At 45.6% G+C, this 17,807-nt stretch overlaps 1 protein-coding gene across 4 annotated transcripts in view; it reads left to right on the forward strand.

Moving 5' to 3' along the window:
* The first annotated feature begins 3,997 nt into the window (after positions 1-3,997).
* ANK2 (ankyrin 2, neuronal) overlaps positions 3,998-17,807 on the forward strand; it is a 193,086-nt gene continuing 179,276 nt past the window's right edge. For 2 of the 4 annotated variants that reach the window (XM_017825068.1, XM_017825069.1), the window contains exon 1: positions 3,999-4,145. In XM_017825068.1, coding sequence (XP_017680557.1) covers positions 4,062-4,145 — 84 coding nt within the window. In that variant the 5' untranslated portion in view covers positions 3,999-4,061. Of the gene's footprint in view, positions 4,146-17,807 lie in introns of all 4 variants that reach the window. The other 2 variants (XM_017825067.1, XM_017825070.1) reach the window with 2 other exon arrangements.

The following is a 17,807-nucleotide window of genomic DNA, read 5'->3' on the forward strand; positions in this document are numbered from 1 at the left end:
ATTTGACACATTGATAAGATCCCCCTGAGCCTTCAGTTTCCAAACTGTGGAATGTGGAAGTGTTCTGACTTGCTGACAGTGCTTTATTTTATTTTTTTTTTTTTTTTACTTTTTTGAAAAAGTACAGGCAGGACGGATGCAGAGTCTGAAGTAAAGTCAGAGTGTAGAAAGAAGTTCTAGTTGAACTAGAAGATGAGGTTCTAAGTGTTGTTGTTTGTTGCAGTGGTGGGAATTAACACATCTTAGTGGATCTGCTGCTGTTAAATTCAGTGGGAATAGAGCTGGCCCTGTAGGATTAAATTTTTTAATTGTGGAAGCAACTGGGAATGATATCGAAAGGAATGACTCTGGGAAAGCCTGTGACAGATCAACAGACAGACTGACAGAGGTAGTGATAAAGCTGATCTCTTGTACAGCAGCTGTGACCCAACTGCAGCATCTGCAGCAGGGACATTCTCCTTTGGCTTGGGTTTCTGTGCCTATGTGAATAAATTTGGGAGTGAGGGTCCTGGGGCTGGGGAACACCCAAGCAAAACTCAGTAAGGAAGCCCTTCCTGACCGCCCACACTTATCAGATTAAAGTGATTCCTCTAATACTGCAGGAAACTTCTGGCAATGCTTGTGGAGAGGATGGGCCAGCACGTTTCCCAAGAGCTTTCAGGGAACTGCTTTCACACTTCTGTGTCATTTGTTTTCAGCTCTGTAAAGAAAGTTTAAGCTGGGGTGGAATCCCCTGGAATGAAAGCTGTCTGAAGGGAGGTGATTGTCCACTTGTTAACCTGGTTGTTATGCTGGAAGGTCCTTCAGATGTTGGGGGGATTAAGGCACTTGAGCTAAGCACCTGGATTTAAGTGTCATGAATACAGCCCAGAAACAACACAACCAACAGGATCTATCTGTGGGAATTCCACACACACTGATCTACCTGCTCACCTGAGCCCTCATTCGTGGGAGTTGCTCATAATGAATTACCAGCCATTGATCCTGTTTGGTGGGTTGATAGATACGGTTTGGAGATCTGATCCCCCTTTTATAAACTGCAGAGGGCTGATCAGGAATGTGACTGCAGCTGTGTTTCAAGTGAGTTCAAAATCACTCCTGTGCAATTCCCCATACCTGAAGTTTACCATCTACATGTATTTTCAGCTAATAAATTCTGTGAGGGGAATGCATTACACATCTTAAAGTGTTTTTTTCCTAACCACTTTTAAGTGGTGAGGAATGTCTTCAGCAGTTTTGAACGTTTAGGACTCACTGGGGTGTTTGGGCACTTCTGAGACAGCTGGTGTGGTTATTAGGCCTGATTTTGTGCTTGTTGTTAGACCTGTTGGCAGTTGACACCAGCTGTGATTCCCTGTGGGGTTGGGTTAGGTTTGTCAGGTGTCACGCTGGATTTCTGGGATGGTGGGAAATGTTACTGAGCCAAGAGCACTTGTGTTCTTTGACTGCACCCAAGTCTGTATTGCCAAAGGTGAACGCTCAGGATGTGGGGACAGGAGCGAAGAGCAGTTGAGGTTAATAGGGTTGTCATCCTTCAATGAGTTTGTGATGGTTTTGTAGTTGAAATACTTGTCACAATAGGCTTTTCTGGTGTTTTGGTTGTGGGCAGCGTTGCATCATACCTTGAATTCCCTGGGAGCGGTGTGACAGTGCAACTCGTGTGTGCTGACAGAAATGAGGGAAAGATCAGGTTAGAAGTGTGCAGCTTCAGGATGGAAATGGAAAATCCTCAAACTGTGTGTTTCTGTGTCACTCCTCCCTCACACCTTCCAGCCCTGGCTGCCTCCATGGGTGCTGCCCTTTTGCTGCTCATGGTGACTCCTAGAGAATCCTTCCTTTCACCAGGCATCAGGCCTTCTTCCATCATTAAAGTCTCTTGGGAAAACCCACTCAGTTCCTGGCTATCAGGGATGTCTCCTGCAATCCCAGGTCCTTATTCTTTTCCAGCTTGAAGACCAGAGTAAACACAGAGTTAAAAATGTAGCAGCAGGTCCCATCTCTTTTAGGGACAGAGGGAGAAGTGATGGATTTGGCTGAGTGAGGTATTGTGTTCTTCATCCCCTTTACACCACTGCCCCATCACCTCTGGGTTTTCAGAACCATCATGTGTGACTTGTAGTTTTCAGAACCATCTTGTGTGATTGAAGTTTTGTTCATGTTCACATTCAGATGTATCAGTGATTTTGTTTCTTTAACTGTGCAAGAAAGGTTGTAAGGAGAAAACACACAGTACATCATTGCCATGTACTAGAACAATCTGCCTTAATCCAAGGATGACTTTTGAGGAATAAACAAATATCAGATAAAGACTGTAAAAGACTTAGTTTTCTATGAGAAAGGGCTGAGGATGGGGAAGAATTTGGTAAAATTGAACTGAAATGGGAGATGGCCTCCCTCTTTAAAACCAGCATCTATGTGCAGAGCAGTCTTGTTAGTAAATTAAAAGAATGGCCACATCTCTACAGGTTCACAAATGCATTCCATGGATGTCTGATGCTGATAACAAATGACTGTTGTACGTCTTCCCCAAAATCCTTGCTGTGACTGTGATTGCAGCTCTAATTATGGCATAACAGATGCAGTGTTGTATAGCACCCGCCTTCTCTGAGATCTGTAGCTCCCCTTGCTTTTACATGAGTTATTTCTCATTTTAGTCTAGAATTTACTACTGATTGCAGTAACAAAGAAGCCACTCTAAAGTAAAGGGGAAAAAAAAAAGGATTTCAGATTGTTACACTGCTCACATTGTTGTTGTGCTGCAGATGTTCGTTGTGTTCGCAGCCAGGGCGATTGTGGGAGAGGGAATTCATGCCTCATTGGGTCCTTTCCACTTTCTCCAGCCTCTCCTCTGCTGAGTAAGCAGTTAAAGGGAGTTTTTTTCTTTTGTTTCCCTGCCTTTGCTCCTGTTTGAGAAGGAGGGCAAGTTACTTGGCTGTTCTGTTCAGTTGTAAGTGGAAGGGTATAATGTTTTTTCTTGAGTATTCACTAGAAGAAACAGAAGAGCGCATTTGCAATTCTCACATGCATTTACATGTGAATGTTGCTGTGTTGTTCTTCCAAACCAAGGAGGAGGTGATTTATTTTAGTAGTACAAACTAACGCCTTGTGCTGTGTCAATCACGCTGCCATTGTCTGCTCTAGTGCTGACGCTGAATCATCTCAGGGATGTTACAGTTGTGGCCAAACACCTCGTTCCCGTGTGTGGGTTTGGGGACAGGGAGGCGGGGTGAGCTGCACCTCATGCCACAGGGATGTCTCATCCCTGGGAGCGTTCAAGGCCAGGTTGGACGGGCCTTTGAGCAACCTGGGATAGTGACAGGTGTTCCTGCCTATGGCTGGAGGTTGCAATGAGATGATCTTTCAGGTCTCTTTCAACCCAAATTATTCTGTGATCCTGTGATGTGGGATGCCCAGGAAGCACAGGGTATTCCTTCCCTGAGCACAGCCAGGCACGGAGGAGCATTGGTGACTTTTTAGGGGCTGTTTCGTTTTTGAAGAAGGAGGGACACAACCCAATACTTCGTTCTCAGTCTCTTTTCTCCACAAATCTCTTTGTTTCTTGGTTCTGCTATTAAAAGAAAGCAAAATGATAACCTTTGGCCAGGGACAGTCTTAACACCGTCCCTGCAATTTTTGTCTGGCTGATGAAGTAGAAGTGCACGCTGCGCGTTTTCCCATGCGACTTCAGCCTTCGAGAGCTCATTTCGGGTAGGAGAGAAAAACAACCGACGAGGCACCGACAGCCCGGAGGGGCTGTGGCTGCCCCACCCCTGCGAGCATCCAAGCTCCAGGGGCTCGGAGCAACCTGGTCTCTAGCGGCAGCAGGTGTGCCTGCCCGCGGCCGTGGGGGAGCTCGGAACCCGGGGGATGAGCTCCGAGGGTGTTTTCCCACCCCGACCGTGGGTGATTCCGGCAGCGCGGGGTGTGCCGTCCCCGCCCCGCCGCCGCCGCCACGGCAACGCGGCCGCTGTGCCCGCCCCCGGGCCGGCCCCGGCGGTGCCACCCTGGGCTGGGGCTGGGCGCCGAGCCTGCATGGCACGGCAGTGCCGCTCGCCAGCAGCATGAACGAGGAGGCGGCCCAGAAGAGCGACGGCGGAGAGAAGTGCAACGGGGGAGGCAGCCAGCGCAGGAAGAGACCCAAGAAGGTGGGAGCGGGACCGGGAGCGGGGGTCGGGGAGGGGGGCGCGGAGCTCCTGCCCTGCCGGGGCTCGGGGGGCTCTCTCCCCGGGTAGGGTCTCCATGTGGAACCCACAGCGCTGCGATAGCCGAGCCCCGGAGGGTAGTTCCTGCGTTTCTCGTGCCGTGGAAGTTGGCGTGGTTGGGCAGGGGATGCTGCCCCGCAGGGAGCGGGCGGTTTGTGTTGACAGAAGGGGGGTCTTGGCTCGTGTGCTGCCATCCCTTTTCCTTCAGGCGGCACAGATATGCGGGGTTTATGGACCTTCGGTTTATTTTGCCGGAGGTGTTTCTTAGGTCGTGCCGTAAACGGTCTTTGAGGGATACATCGCTGGCTGTTGTGCCATCCGCGGTAATTCAGTGATGTTAGCGACAAGTAGCGGGGTAAAAATGTGAATTGTCCAGCCACACCCAGTTCCCGGGGCACGTTCCCCGTGTGTCCAGTCTCTCTGTCACAAATGGTTGATTTGCAAGGTGCAGCGTGCAGTGCCCGCTGCTTCAACCCCCCCTGCTTGAGGTAATCTCTTTTTAATGGCTTTAATTGCAGGCGGCTATTTATTTCTGTTTGGGCTTTCTCTCCCCCTTAGGAGGAAGGGAAAGATGTCTGTGGTGCTGCATAATTATGGCACAAACGGGTTTACAGTTAGTTCCCCCCTCCCCTTCTTTTATGTCTATTGGTGTAACATGGGTGACCCTCTTGAAATTTGGGGGGCTGCTTGCGGGGTGAAGAAGAATTTAATCCTTACAAAGTATGTTCACTGATGAATTCTTCAGTCCCTCATTTTGCATAGAATTTGCATTTTAACCAACGCAGTACGCAAGCAAGACAAATTGCTACAAATTGAAATAACACCCAGACATGTGTTCAGGGACTTGTGCAAAGGCTTTGACCTGATGAGGAAAAGCTCCTTTGCAACAAGGTGACGCTGTCAGGCCCTTTTTTATCACAGAGGGAAGGTTCTGTACCTACAACCGTAAAGGCACGAGAGAATCCAGTCTAAGCGAGAATTTGAACAAAAACATCCTCACTCCACCCCATTGTGCTTGGAATATTGCCTGGATCTCCACACAGTGGGGGATTTTATATAGCATCTTGGCCTTATAGTTAAGCAGAACCGAGTAGGAGAGGGGATATCTGCTTGGTCTCACCTCTGGATTTGAAAGGTTCATTTGTGTGGGCATGAAAGTGTCTGAGGGAGCAAAAATCAAATGATTAAGTGCATACCCGATGTTTTAATTTGACTTTTAGATAACCTGGGAACAGTATCATACTAGGAGAGATGTTTTGAAGATCCAAGGAATCAAAGTGGGTGTTTTTATCACTTTTTTTTTTTTTTTTTGTAATCAATGTATTTGTGGTTTGGTGTTTTCCTGTTGTTTTCCGAGTCAAGTGGCCCAGAGCCTTTCAAGGTTGAAACAATTGCCAAATGAATGTGCTTGGAAAGCATCTCTTATTTATTGAGTCTCCATATTCAGAGTCTTTATAACAGCTGATCCATCTTAATTTTTCAAAAGCGTAATAAATGGGTATTTTCTTCAAGTTACCTTTTGCAACCAGGAAATATTAATTAGGCATTTTGAATTGACAAATATTAGGCAAAAACTGTTAAACGCCGAGTTTGGATGCAATAGATGTTGGTGGCTCAGTTCTGGTTTTAGATAAACCCTCATGAGTCTTTACCCTTAGTGACTTGCTGAAGAAATACAGCTCCAAGCTTTAATATTCCTTTTAAAATTCCATGAATTAATTTCTGAAAACCTCAAAATAGATAATTTTCTTGATGGGAAAGATACACCTTGGAATAGCCAAGAGTACGAGAATTCCAAATTGAATTCCTCTGTGTTTTGACTAGGTAGGCACAATTTATTTTGGGAACAGAGACAAAAGTGCCCATGTGCAAGAGCTCCAAAATCCCAAGTAATGTAGCCTGTTTTCAGGTCCTGAACTACTTTTGCTGTAGAAGCTGCATTGCACCAGCCAACATGCCCTCTATCTGTTCTGCGGAAGTTGATCCCTTTTGTGTGGATAATTAAATATTAATTGAGCTGGATGAGTTTGATCTATGTATTGGCAGAGGCGGAGAGCAGCTTAGCTTGGATACAATGTTCAACTGGATCTTCTGTGTTCCAGGAGGGTGTTCTAGCTGGGAAGCCATATAGGCTTTTCTCCTAATTTTCAGCAGGACCCCATTTTTTTTTAATGCATGCACACTTTAGGATAAAAAGGCTTCAGTTTTGTCCTAATACAGGAAAGGAAAATTGGAATTTTCATAAAACTGAGAAAATTACTACCTGCACAAAGCCAAATTTAATCCTCATGGTGGTGGTTGTGGCTTTGTGCGTTCCGTGGTTTGTGAATGCAGTGGTAGGGTTGCATCCAGTTTTCCAGTGGTACTTCTCCTCCATGTGATAACTGGGATATGACAGAATGTGTGTTCCTGGGAGAAAAATCTGGGTTCATTCACTTCTAGTATTGGAGTGCATTGAGATGCAGAAGGGAACAGAACAGGGTCATTCTGCTGGTGGTGTAACTTTGTGGAAACCTGCTGAGAGCAGCACTTGGAGTTGGTCCTCTCATCTTGGTAACCAGCACTGGTGTTGAAGGAATAGTACAGCAAACCATCATAAATTTATAATATACTGTTTTTTTGATGTCTCTTTCTGTCCTTTACCAAGTACATATTGTGATGGGTCCAAGTACTAAATTCCTAGAATTCCTTTCAAGGATGGTTTTTTTCTTTCTTGAGTGTTTGAGATGAAAACCAACTACTGTTGTTCACCATGTAGGAAATGAAGCCTGTTCCCATATCTAGTACTAAAAGCCCTAATGGCAAAGGGCTTTCCAGAACTTTAGCAAGTTCTTTCTAAACTTATCAGTTCTTCATAAACCCCACACTGTTGGTGATTTAGTGCAAAAATAATCTATTTTATCTTACAGCAGAATTCCAGTCTTGGTATTGCTCATTTTTTTTCAGAGAAATTAAAAGCTTGGAGTCAGGCTCATACTGGAAAAGACTTGGAGGAAGTTGCAATGTTGATTTAAAGAGAGAGAAATGAGACTTCTTTTCCTAACCTAAGCATAATCTCCTCCTTTAAATAAAATTGGGTGCATTAGGTGAGGTGCTTCCAGTGGAAGTTGTATACTTGGTAATGGAATCACTGGAGTGTACAAGCAAATGCTTTTAATGAGTTTTGATTACTTATGATTGTTTATTCTGTGCATAAGGTAATTGAGACCCATTTTGGAATATGAGCATAATGTTGTTCAAGAAGGAGAATCCAAATGTACACAAAACACGTGGAGAGGGATTGCTAGAAGAGAGAGCAAAATGCAGAGGAGCTTGGCTTTAGTGTCCTCAAGCAAAAGGCTGTCGGAGGGGAAGAGGAAATGATCCTCTTCTGCAGCTTTCTAATGGGTTTAATCAGATAAAGAGCCAAGAGAAACTGAATTATGAATGAGATGTGATTTTTCTAACCTATCACTGGACTGGATTCAAGCCCTTTGAGGAGATCCCTCTTGCTCCTGTATTTCTGTGCTTTCACCATCATCATCTATGGTGCCCTGATAACCTTAAACAACAGTTTAGTAGTTGGCAAATGTGGCTATTTAAGTATTTTCAAACAGTGTTCATCTCTTCCAAAATCATTGTGAGGACTGGTGTGACAGCAGTTCCAGTCTGCTGGGTGGTGTGTCCCTAAATTGCCATCCTTTCAAGCTGGCCAAGCCCCACTTTGCCTTCTCTAGTTGCTGCTCTTTCCCTGGCTCTGCTGTTGTTACCGGTGACAGACAAATTGCTGTGGCCACCCTGCTCTTGGCTGTGCTGTTGGGTGATCCAACCAGGATGAAACCAGAGTCTGCTGCCTCTCCTGAGAGAGATCATGTCCTCTGGTTTCAGAAGGAAGGTTTTCCTTCGGTCGATATGCAGTAAATGGAACAGGCAGAAAGAGCTAATGAGGAAAAAACACAGGCTTTCCTTCCTTTCAGCAGTAGGATGTCTAAAAGGCTTTTTCACAAAGGAAAAGTGGTAGTTACAAGTTAACCCAGCTCGCTGGTGTTCAATATTATTAATTTTACTGGTAGTGCAGCTTCTGCAAGGTCTTATTCTTTCAGCTGAACCAGTGGGAGAGGGCTGGAACTGCCTTGCTTTCAGTGGAGCTAATCCAATTTACACAAAAGTAAACAGGCAGAGAAATGGTGCTAGAATTTGCTCTGGAAAGAAGAGAATAAATGGGGAAAAAGATGAACTTGTTTTAAAGTTGTGGAGGCGAGAGGCAGGTTTGTGAAGACTGTGAAGGGTCAGACCAGTCGTACTCCTCAATGTCTGCCCTGTGCTTTAACACGGTTTGTGCTGTCCTCAATCTGATGCAACTCCACTGATGTTCTTGCGTTCCTCAGATCAGGATTTGCTTGTTCCCTTGGCCTTTTCTTCCTAGCACGGGGCTTCCAGCACATTTTGTCTCAGCTGTAAAACTAACGTTGTAGCTGCAACTGCTCTGATGTATTTAGCCTTAGTTGCTGTGTGTGTGATGGTAACAAACCAAAAATGGTGTGTATTTGTCCCACTGTGGGATAGAACATCTCATTCTGTGTCCCAAGTTGCTGCAGAGCAACCGTTGCATCAGCAGCCCTGTGGTGATCGACACTCTGGGGGAATAATTTCCATTCCCTTACAACAGCAAGACAGGGGAAAAAATAATGACGGGTGACAGAGCTGAACGTGTGGAGTGGAGCGTTTGGTGTTGCCGTTGTGTTTTCCGGCAGCCTAAAGTGCGTAAGATGGAGAGGGCACACGGTCTCAGCCACCCAGCTGAGCCTGGCTTTTCTAGGTCTTCATGTTCTAGTGGAACAGGGTCACTTCAAACACTGTTGTGCTCTGGGATGAGCAATGAACAAGTCTTAGAGCTAACACAGCTACCTAGAAGGTTACATTTCTTCGTTGCGGGCTTTAAAGTTAACGTATACATCGCTTTTGAAAACGTCGGGGTTTTCTTAACAGAGCAACAGGAATCTGCAAAGGGGTGGAGTGGTTTGAGTGCCTTAGCAGATTTGTGGCAGTACTGCATTTCCCAGATGAAATGCTGTGAAGAGAGCAAGGAGGCAGTGATCTGGATCCGAGCAGTGGCTGTCACACAGAGCAGTGTGGCGTGTTGATCCTGCATCCGCCTGCCCCGCATCCCGGGCTCCTGGTTTACCCTTCGCAGCTCGCTTGTTTTCACCAATGTTTGGCAAACATCAGCTGAGTCAGAGAAGCAAGTCCCTTGTTCCCCAGCCAGCTTCCCCTTCTCCCTGCAGGATGCCTGAGGCTGTCAGGGATGGCACATATTGTCTCGCCTTCGCACATCTCGCAGCCTTGTCACGCCTTCCTGCGGTGACAGAGCCTGAGCTGGGCTCAAAGCCGCCTGTCCTGGCTCTCTGGGGACATTGGGGCCACGCTGGAGGCAGCCACGTGCTCTGTCCCTGCCTCCCCTCCCCTCCTGGCCTCCGCCTCTCTTACCTGCCTCTCCCCATCAGAGCTCCCGTGGTTTTGTGGCTCTGTGTCCCTGTCTCCACTGGGCATCTTGTGTTGATGCTTCAGATGACATTTCTGGCTAGGGAGGTTCTTTCACTCTCCAAATTGAGACTGACATATGCAGCACGTAGATATTTAGGTTAGACACTGGGAGCCCTGGAGCTCTGAAATGCAAGGAACAGAGGGAGGCCAAAAAAATAATAAGATGGCTGGGGGCCCTTCCATCCTCATTTATTTGCAGGAATTAATTATTTTGAAATCTTTCCTAGCTGATTAAGTAGGCTACTTTTGTCTTGGTGACAGAAATTGCTGAGCTAAAAGTTTGAACTTACTGTTATTATTCCTACACTGTGTAGGAATAATCCACTATTTCCTCAGTTCGTTTTCAGTAGAAATGTTGCCATACTGTTAGTCTTTCAGTGGGATCCTTGTAATTTTGCATTTTCTCATTTATTTCCACTTGATTTCATTGTTCTCTGGCACCAAATACAGGAGAGAGAAATATTTAAAAAGTAGATGGAGATGGGCTAATGTTTAAGGTTCCCTCAGAGTAGTTTGTAAAATTGCATGAGAGAGGCAGTGAATTGCTTCAGGTCACTTTTTGGTAAAAAATTCATGGTTGAAAAGACACGTAATTGATTTTCAAATTATCTTTCCCTCTTTCGAATGTGATTTTGTAGGATGGAAATGTTGTATTATATCTTTACCTTTTTAACCAAAAAGGCAGTGTATCCTTTAGGGCATTGCAAAATCAAACCTGTGGGCCTGGATTGGTCTCCTCCAAACTTTCTTGAAATAGAAACATTCCTTGAGCACACAGCAATTTAAGGAGTAAAGGTAGACACCAACTCACGTTATCTCACCTCTTCTGTGGTTCCTTCCAGCTGGCTGCACTTGTGTTACCAGCAGGTACACAATTTGTAACCTACTTCTGTTTTCTCTCGCTTTAGCTCACACACACACATGGATTTAGTCCGTGAATGAAGTGTTCCCTGGAGAATAGGATCAGCTCCTAAGGAGAGGAGAGAGCAAACGGCAGTAATTGCAGTTGGAAGTGATCTTCTAGGTTAAACAGCACATAGGGTTCTGCCACAGGCTGAGCAGTTCAGAAGGGATTGGTTGTTTTTATTTGTTTCATCCAGTCTTGGCTGCCATGTGTTTCTATTACGCTCTAGCACTGGATGTGAGCAAACAGAGGGTATGGATTTCAGTTGGCACCAGGAATGCACAGATTCCTGCAATGATTTAGCTCCATGATGATCAATTAAATCTGCTGGTTGTTCCACTCCTGGGGTTCCTTTACACAAGGCAGGGTTTGAAGTGTGTGTTGGTGCAGTTGAGGCAATGAAGGAAATGGGTCCTGGTTTAGAAGTACATAAATGAAAGTGGAAACTGATGCTTATAAATAATTTCCACCCTTTTATAGAATATACGGTTCTGAACCTTGTTTATCTCCTACTGTACTAGAAATGGTGCTGTTTTCCTGTGACCGAAATGCTCTTTTTAAAACCTTTTAAATATCTGATACATCTGGCAGCTTTCAGTCTCAGAGAGCAGACGTCAACATGTAAATGTCAAGAAACAGTGGTAGTTATTCATGGTGCAAACCCTTAGCATTCTTATCTGACCGTCCTGGTGGATACACTGGTATGATCTAATCAAAAAATGAATGAATAGGCATAAACAGCAGGAGGAGCAGGCTCTGGGCTGTGTGTGTGTGTGCCCTCGGGGGTGTGGTGGTGTGCTGTGTCCCGTGGTTTTTCCAGAGCATGGCAGCAGAGCACAGTCAGTGCTGGATGGGAGCGTGGGTTTGGTACAGCCAGCGGGGAGCTGGGCTCTCGTTGCCCTGTCCCTCTGACAGAGCAGAGCAGGGCGAACATCGGGAAGCAGAAGCGCTGGAATGGGCACAGATTTTCCAATCAATCAGTGATTCATGCTCATTAGCTTTGAAGCACTGAAGAAAGGCGCTTTATGAGCTGGCATTTCCACTTGTGCTTTAACCGCTTTGCTCGCGCCGAGGGCGGAACGATGACTGCAGCATTCCCGAAAACGAGGGGGAGAGAAGCCTTGTCTAAAGGTCACTGCCCTGCCCAAGCCCCCTTGCTCCGCTTGGAGCTCCTTCCAATGTCCCCTTCAGCCCTCTGAACTGCTGATGGCCTCTTGTTTGGTGTGAAATCCCGGTTAAATGGGTCAAGTGTAGAGCTAAGTTACCATTTTCTTTGGTGCACTTGAGAGCTGGGGAGGAGAGGTGCAAATATCCCCTCCTGTACCTTGAGGCAAGCCCGGCTTTTGTTACTGCATTTATCTTTAATTAACCTCTTCCAATGGTGCAGAAGGTGTTTTCCAAGGAAAGCATGGCCCTGGCAGAGCTTGCTTGCAGTCTCTGTAATTGTGTTGGGGGGTGTAAGCGTGTGAGGGCTTGTGGTTAATTATACCTGAGGCCGTGTATTTGTGCACGCCTCTCTCCCCCCTGCTCGTCAGCAGAACTGCTTTTTTCACAGCCACATCACCAACAGAAGCAGCAGGCGATGGCTTTCAGTTGGAAAACAGCTGCCAGGATCTCATTATGCACTAATGTACACTTTAAGATTCGAGATTGCTCCTTTGCAGAGGGAGCTTAGGAGTGTGGCCCATTGGAAATGTGGCTGACAGCAATTAGGGTAGTGATGTACAACGTGCCTTTCTTAGAAATCATTGTTACAAGCCAGTTGTTACCTCTGAACAGAAATAATACAGCCTGGCTCGTACCTATACAGCAGTTCTGTGAATGGTATCCCAATTTTTTTAGTGAACGAGCAAAAAAAAGCCGCCGGAAAACACCCGCGCAAAAAGGGGCCTCAACCAAAAGGAAAACAAAAACAATTAAATAAAAAAAAAAACAACCCAATGGCCGAATGAAAGCAGTAAATGCTATTAATGGGAGCCACCTTTTTGATTGATGCAATCAAAGTGACAAAGATGTGGTTACAAACCAGCTGAGCACGAGTTGGAGTCAGGGAAGCTTCATGTATTGGATGTTGATGGTGGAGACCAGGGTTAGTGGATCATTCACGTGGGTAAATGATGTTTGAACTTGGACCTCTGTTTATTTTCTCCCATCTGCCCTCTTGGGAGGATGAATGTGATAAGTTTTATTTGTTTTTCCCCTGAAAGAAGGAACAAATGGTTAACCTTTTGCTGGAGCTTTCTGAGAAAAACATAGTTTAACTGCCCAAAAGAGAAGCTTTGTTCAATACAGAAGGAAACCAAATAGCTCAGGTTCCAGTCTGAAAAGTCTCCAAAGTCTGTAACAGAGATGTGGCATTTGTAATTGTGTTTAGAAATAAGTTCTGGCACTGATGGGGGTTTGGATCTCTCTGCTGTCCTTCCTGGGAACCAGAGTAAGAATCCCATCTGGGTTTGAGCTCCCCTCTTCCTCCCTGTAGAGGAGACAGGATGGGAAGGGATGGAAATGAGCAGCTGGGAGAGGAGGTGAGGCTGGTTCTTTGTGTGACAGTGTTTTGGTGCTTGACTAGAACATCAGAGAGGTGTTTTTCACTACCACGTACTTACAAAACCCCTTTATTGAAAAAGCATGAAAAGCAGGTAATTCTTTGGTTCTTTTTTTTCCGCCTCAAAAAGACCAATGAAATGAGAGTGTGATTTGTGTTGCTTCAATGCTTGGTTCGACCAGCTGAGATTAAGCTGCCATTCTAATATTAATATACACTCATTTTCTCAAACAGCATTTGCCATCACTGCAGCTAATGGGCTTCATAGGAATAAATTGGGATCACTGCAGCCAGTTGCTTTGCAGGGGTTTGCCTGGGGCAACCTCAGGTGCAAGTGCCAAAACCAGGCTGAGAATCCAGCGATCCTCAGCTCTCCTGCCTCCCTCTCACTGCTGGGGACCAGCTTCAAGGCCCCTTATTTCCCACACACCCTCTCTTTAAAAATCCCTGCCTCTTCTTTTCGCTCTCCGTGCCCTTTCCTTTTCCCTTCTGAGCCCAAAGTCTTTTCTCAGAGGTCACACAAAGCGTCCAGGGACTCGTTCAGGTTGGCTGTGCCGAGGAAAGCAGACCCTTAGCCGTGTTCAAACAAAACCCACAACTCGTTTTTAGAGCCTGAGTCAAACCTTGCTGAAGTTTATGGAAGGATTTTCATTGACTTCGGTAATTTTTACTTCCTTTTAGTGGCTTTGAGATTCATCCCACCAGGAATGAGTTGAATATTTCCTTGTTTACCTTTGACATTTATGGCGTGTAGCTACATGAATAGCTGAATTAGGACTGCTTTTTGATATATTTAGAGCTTGGATTGATAAATTCTGGGGCCAGGTATTTAATCCTTCTCTGGAAAATTTCTCCTTGTTACCTAATAAAATTATTGGATGGTTTTATTGCAGTAGTAATGAGAACCATTAGTATATATTGATGTTTGTGGAAAACATGATACCATCAGTTCACTCCCCAGCTTGTGCCATAAAATTCAGCAGATACCTGTGGAAACATGCAGTTAGTTCTTCCTGAAGCATGTCAATTGACCTTTAAAATATAAAAGCAGTGCTTAGCTGTGACCTACTGTATCTCAGCACTGAGGTTTGAGTCAGTCCATCACACGTTGCCTTGAGGTGGTGAAATGTGTAGGAAGGTTATTTATTCCAGATGACATTACAGCAGTTTCTTCTGGGGAGAGTTACTTTCACTGCTTTTTTTTTTGATTATTTATTTTTGTAACCCTCAGAGTTCTCTTTCACTTGTTTCCTCCAAGCCTCCCAGTGTTGCTGGAAATCAAGGTGAGTGTTTGGCAAATCGGGCTGCGTGGTTGTTTCCAAAATATGAAGTGAGGTTCCTACTTACTGCGTGTGAATTTGAACACCCTGTCACGTCAGACAAAACCCCCAGCCCCAGGTAAGGTTTGGTGTGACGGGTTTGAGGGGTTTCAAGTGGTCAGAAGGTGACTTGCCCAGAGTTGTCACACTGTTCTGCATTGCTGGAAGCTCCATCAGAGTTTGTGGTGCACAGACAGTGCATCTTAGGATGATGTAAGACGTGGCACATCAGTGCAGCGCTCCAAGGACAGCGGGGAGGGCACATGAACTGTGAGACGTGTTTGGAAAAGCGTCACTTCTGACACAGACTTCAGCTCAGGAAAGATGATGAGCTTCTCTCATTGCAGGGGGATAATGGGGATTGGGTGGTTGTGCTAACAGAGAAGATGACCTCAGTTTTACTGACTCTGACGTGGTCTTGGTGTCTGCAATTTCGACCTCCTGTTGACTGGGGTTGAGAGCAGTGGGAAGGGCAAGGTGGGCAGTTATTAGTCCAGAGCTGCCCCAGGGGCTGCACGTGCACAGAGAGCTTCTGATGCAGAAAAACTAGGAAGAAAACTCCAGGTGTGGAAAGCCCTTTACAAATTACAGCAGGGATTATTTAGGGTTTATTCTGATTTAGGTAAACTTTGTCTAGCAAAATGTTTCAGGACAGAGGCAAACCAAACAGTTGCTTTACGTTGATCTCATTCAACATCTGTTTGAGTGGCCATAAATGTTCAGGTTTGGCCTCCAGCTCTGGGGTTCAAATGGTTGCTGAAGGCCTTTGTCCACTCCAGCCATGCAGTGTGTTACTCCTTGCAGTGCTCAGTGGCTTTGTTTCTTAGGTCGCTAAATGCCTTCCATGTATCTGTCTGCTCAAATAAAGAACTATTTCTTCTGCTGTTCCAAATGAAGAAACGTTTCTGTAGCCTCTGGGAACTTATTAACTGCAGAGGTTTCACAATTGGGTTGCTGGCACATAATATAATTTCAGCGAAATAAAATGGAGACTCACAGAAGATAAAACTATGGAAAGGTTTTCAGGAAAATAACTTGGAAGCCAAAAAGGAACAATCTTGGAAAAGAATTGCATTTTAATTCCAAAAAATATAGTGGGTTTATCAGCAGCTCACTGTTCTTTAGACTTAATTTTGAAAATGTGATTTATCACCTCCTTTCCTTCATCTCTTCTCTTGATATTTTTAAAGAATATGCCTAAAATCTCTGTCTCACTGGCCTTGGCTGCCAGCCAAGCATTTAGTTCAGAATTTATTCAAGTTCTTGTCCTTTGCTGGCTGCACTGTCACCCCTGTGCAGGTGCTGGGCTCCCTGAGAGCGGGTGTCACAGAGGGTGGTGACAGCCTGGCCGTGGGCCAGGATTAATGAGCAGCAGCTTCCCCACTCACCTTCCCAGTCTTCAGTAGAAGAGCTGCCCTCCCACACCTCATCTGCTCTGAGAGGACCTTTAGAAATCATGGAACTACACAATGGCCTGGGTTTTGAAGGGACCTTAAAGATCAAGCAGTGCCACCCCCTGCCATGGGCAGGGACACCTCCCACCAGCCCAGGTTGCTCCAAGCCCCATCCAACCTGGCCTTGGGCACTTGCAGGGATGGGGCAGCCACACTTTCTCTCAGCACCCTGTGCCAGTGTGAGTGGGTTACTTTAGAATTAGATGATCAATGGAGCATAGAGGAAGATGATGTGGGCAGGGGTCACTCACCCCTTGCCCTCCAAGTAGGGCACACACAGACTGTTGCCATCAGGCCATGCTCAGGCGGTGTTTGGCTGCCATTCAGGCCTCCCCTTACACTGCGTCCTGGCCCTACGTGGTGCAATGTGGAGCTGATAAAATGGGCTGTCAGGACTGCTGAGCTGAGCCATCCTCATCCTGCCACCGAGCCTGTGTTGNGCTGAGCCATCCTCATCCTGCCACCGAGCCTGTGTTGCTCCGCGGGGACGCCCGCTAAGGGATGGGCACCAACCAGCTGCTGCAGATCCTGACAGCCCTGCCTGTCTGTGTGGGTAGGCAAAGTTTAGTGATAGGGAGCAACTGAGAAAGCAGGTTTTTTTAATATCCTTTAGTGTCCCTTTAATACTCTTTTATTAGTATCCATAGTATTTTCCATTTAATTTCCCCTTTTACTAACCAATATTGTGTGAATAGTTATCCATAATATTGTGTTAGGATCCCTTTTTGGTATCCCTTTAAACTCCCTTTTTACTAGTTAATGTTATATCCTGTTATAAATACTGTTCTTAGTATTTGTTTTTGAGGCCACACAATAAGGTAGTTATTTCCTATCTTTTTTTAGCTTTGGATTCTCTTTGCTAAGTTTCTTAGCATTATTCTTACTGTAATAAAATATATTGTGTGTGTTTAAATGTTTGTGGCACTTGTCTTTATTCCAGACATGTGTCCAAACGAACTGTTACAGCCAGGGCCTCACCACCCTCACAGGGAAGAATTTCTTCCCAATATCCCATCTAATCCTACTGTCCGTTCCCTTCACTGGCAGCCAAGGCCAGTGAGACAGAGATTTTAGGCATCTTCTTCAAAAATATCAGGAGAAGAGATGAAGGAAAAGGGGTGATAAATCATATTTTCAACATTAAGTCTAAAGAACAGTGAGCTGCTGATAAACCCACTGTACTTTCCGGAATTAAAAGCCGTTCCCCCTTGTCCTGTCACTCCAGGCCCTTGGAAATAGTCTCTCTCCATCTTTATTGTAGCTCCTTCAGGTCCTGGAAGGCCACAGTTGGGTCACCCCAAAGCTTTCTCTTCTCCAGGCTGAACAATCCCAACTCTCTCAGCCTTTCCTCACAGCAGAGCTGCTCCATCCCTCTGACCACCTTGGTGGCCTCTTCTGGTCCGTGTCCTTCCTGTGTTGGTGCCCCCAGAGCTGGATGCAGCATTCCAGGTGGGATCTCACCAGAGTGAGCTCTCTGCTGCTTTCCACACACTGGATGCCACATGTCCATGGGTGCATTTTTACCCAGATTATGAATCTTCATGGCGTTTATATAAAGCACAACACTCGTTGTGAGGAGTCCAGCAGGGAATGAAAGTGTTCTTAAGTTTCAGGGACATGAGTAAATATGAGATTAAAGAAGAACGTGTGGTTTCTCTCACCTTTTATGCTTACTTTTATGCAGAATAGTTTCAATCCTGCTTAATTAAGCCAGGTGGTGGTTTAGTTGATGATCTGCCAAGGAGGGCGAAGAGCATTTGAATTAGTTTGGATGCTGCTTTAAAAAAGTGGAAGGCTATAAAACAGCATGATATTTTAGTTCTGGTATTTAATGAGGAGGTGGTTTCAAATGTACCTGAT

Source organism: Lepidothrix coronata, unplaced genomic scaffold (assembly GCF_001604755.1).
Source record: "Lepidothrix coronata isolate B3197 unplaced genomic scaffold, Lepidothrix_coronata-1.0 Scaffold116, whole genome shotgun sequence".
Taxonomy (NCBI): Eukaryota; Metazoa; Chordata; class Aves; order Passeriformes; family Pipridae; genus Lepidothrix; species Lepidothrix coronata.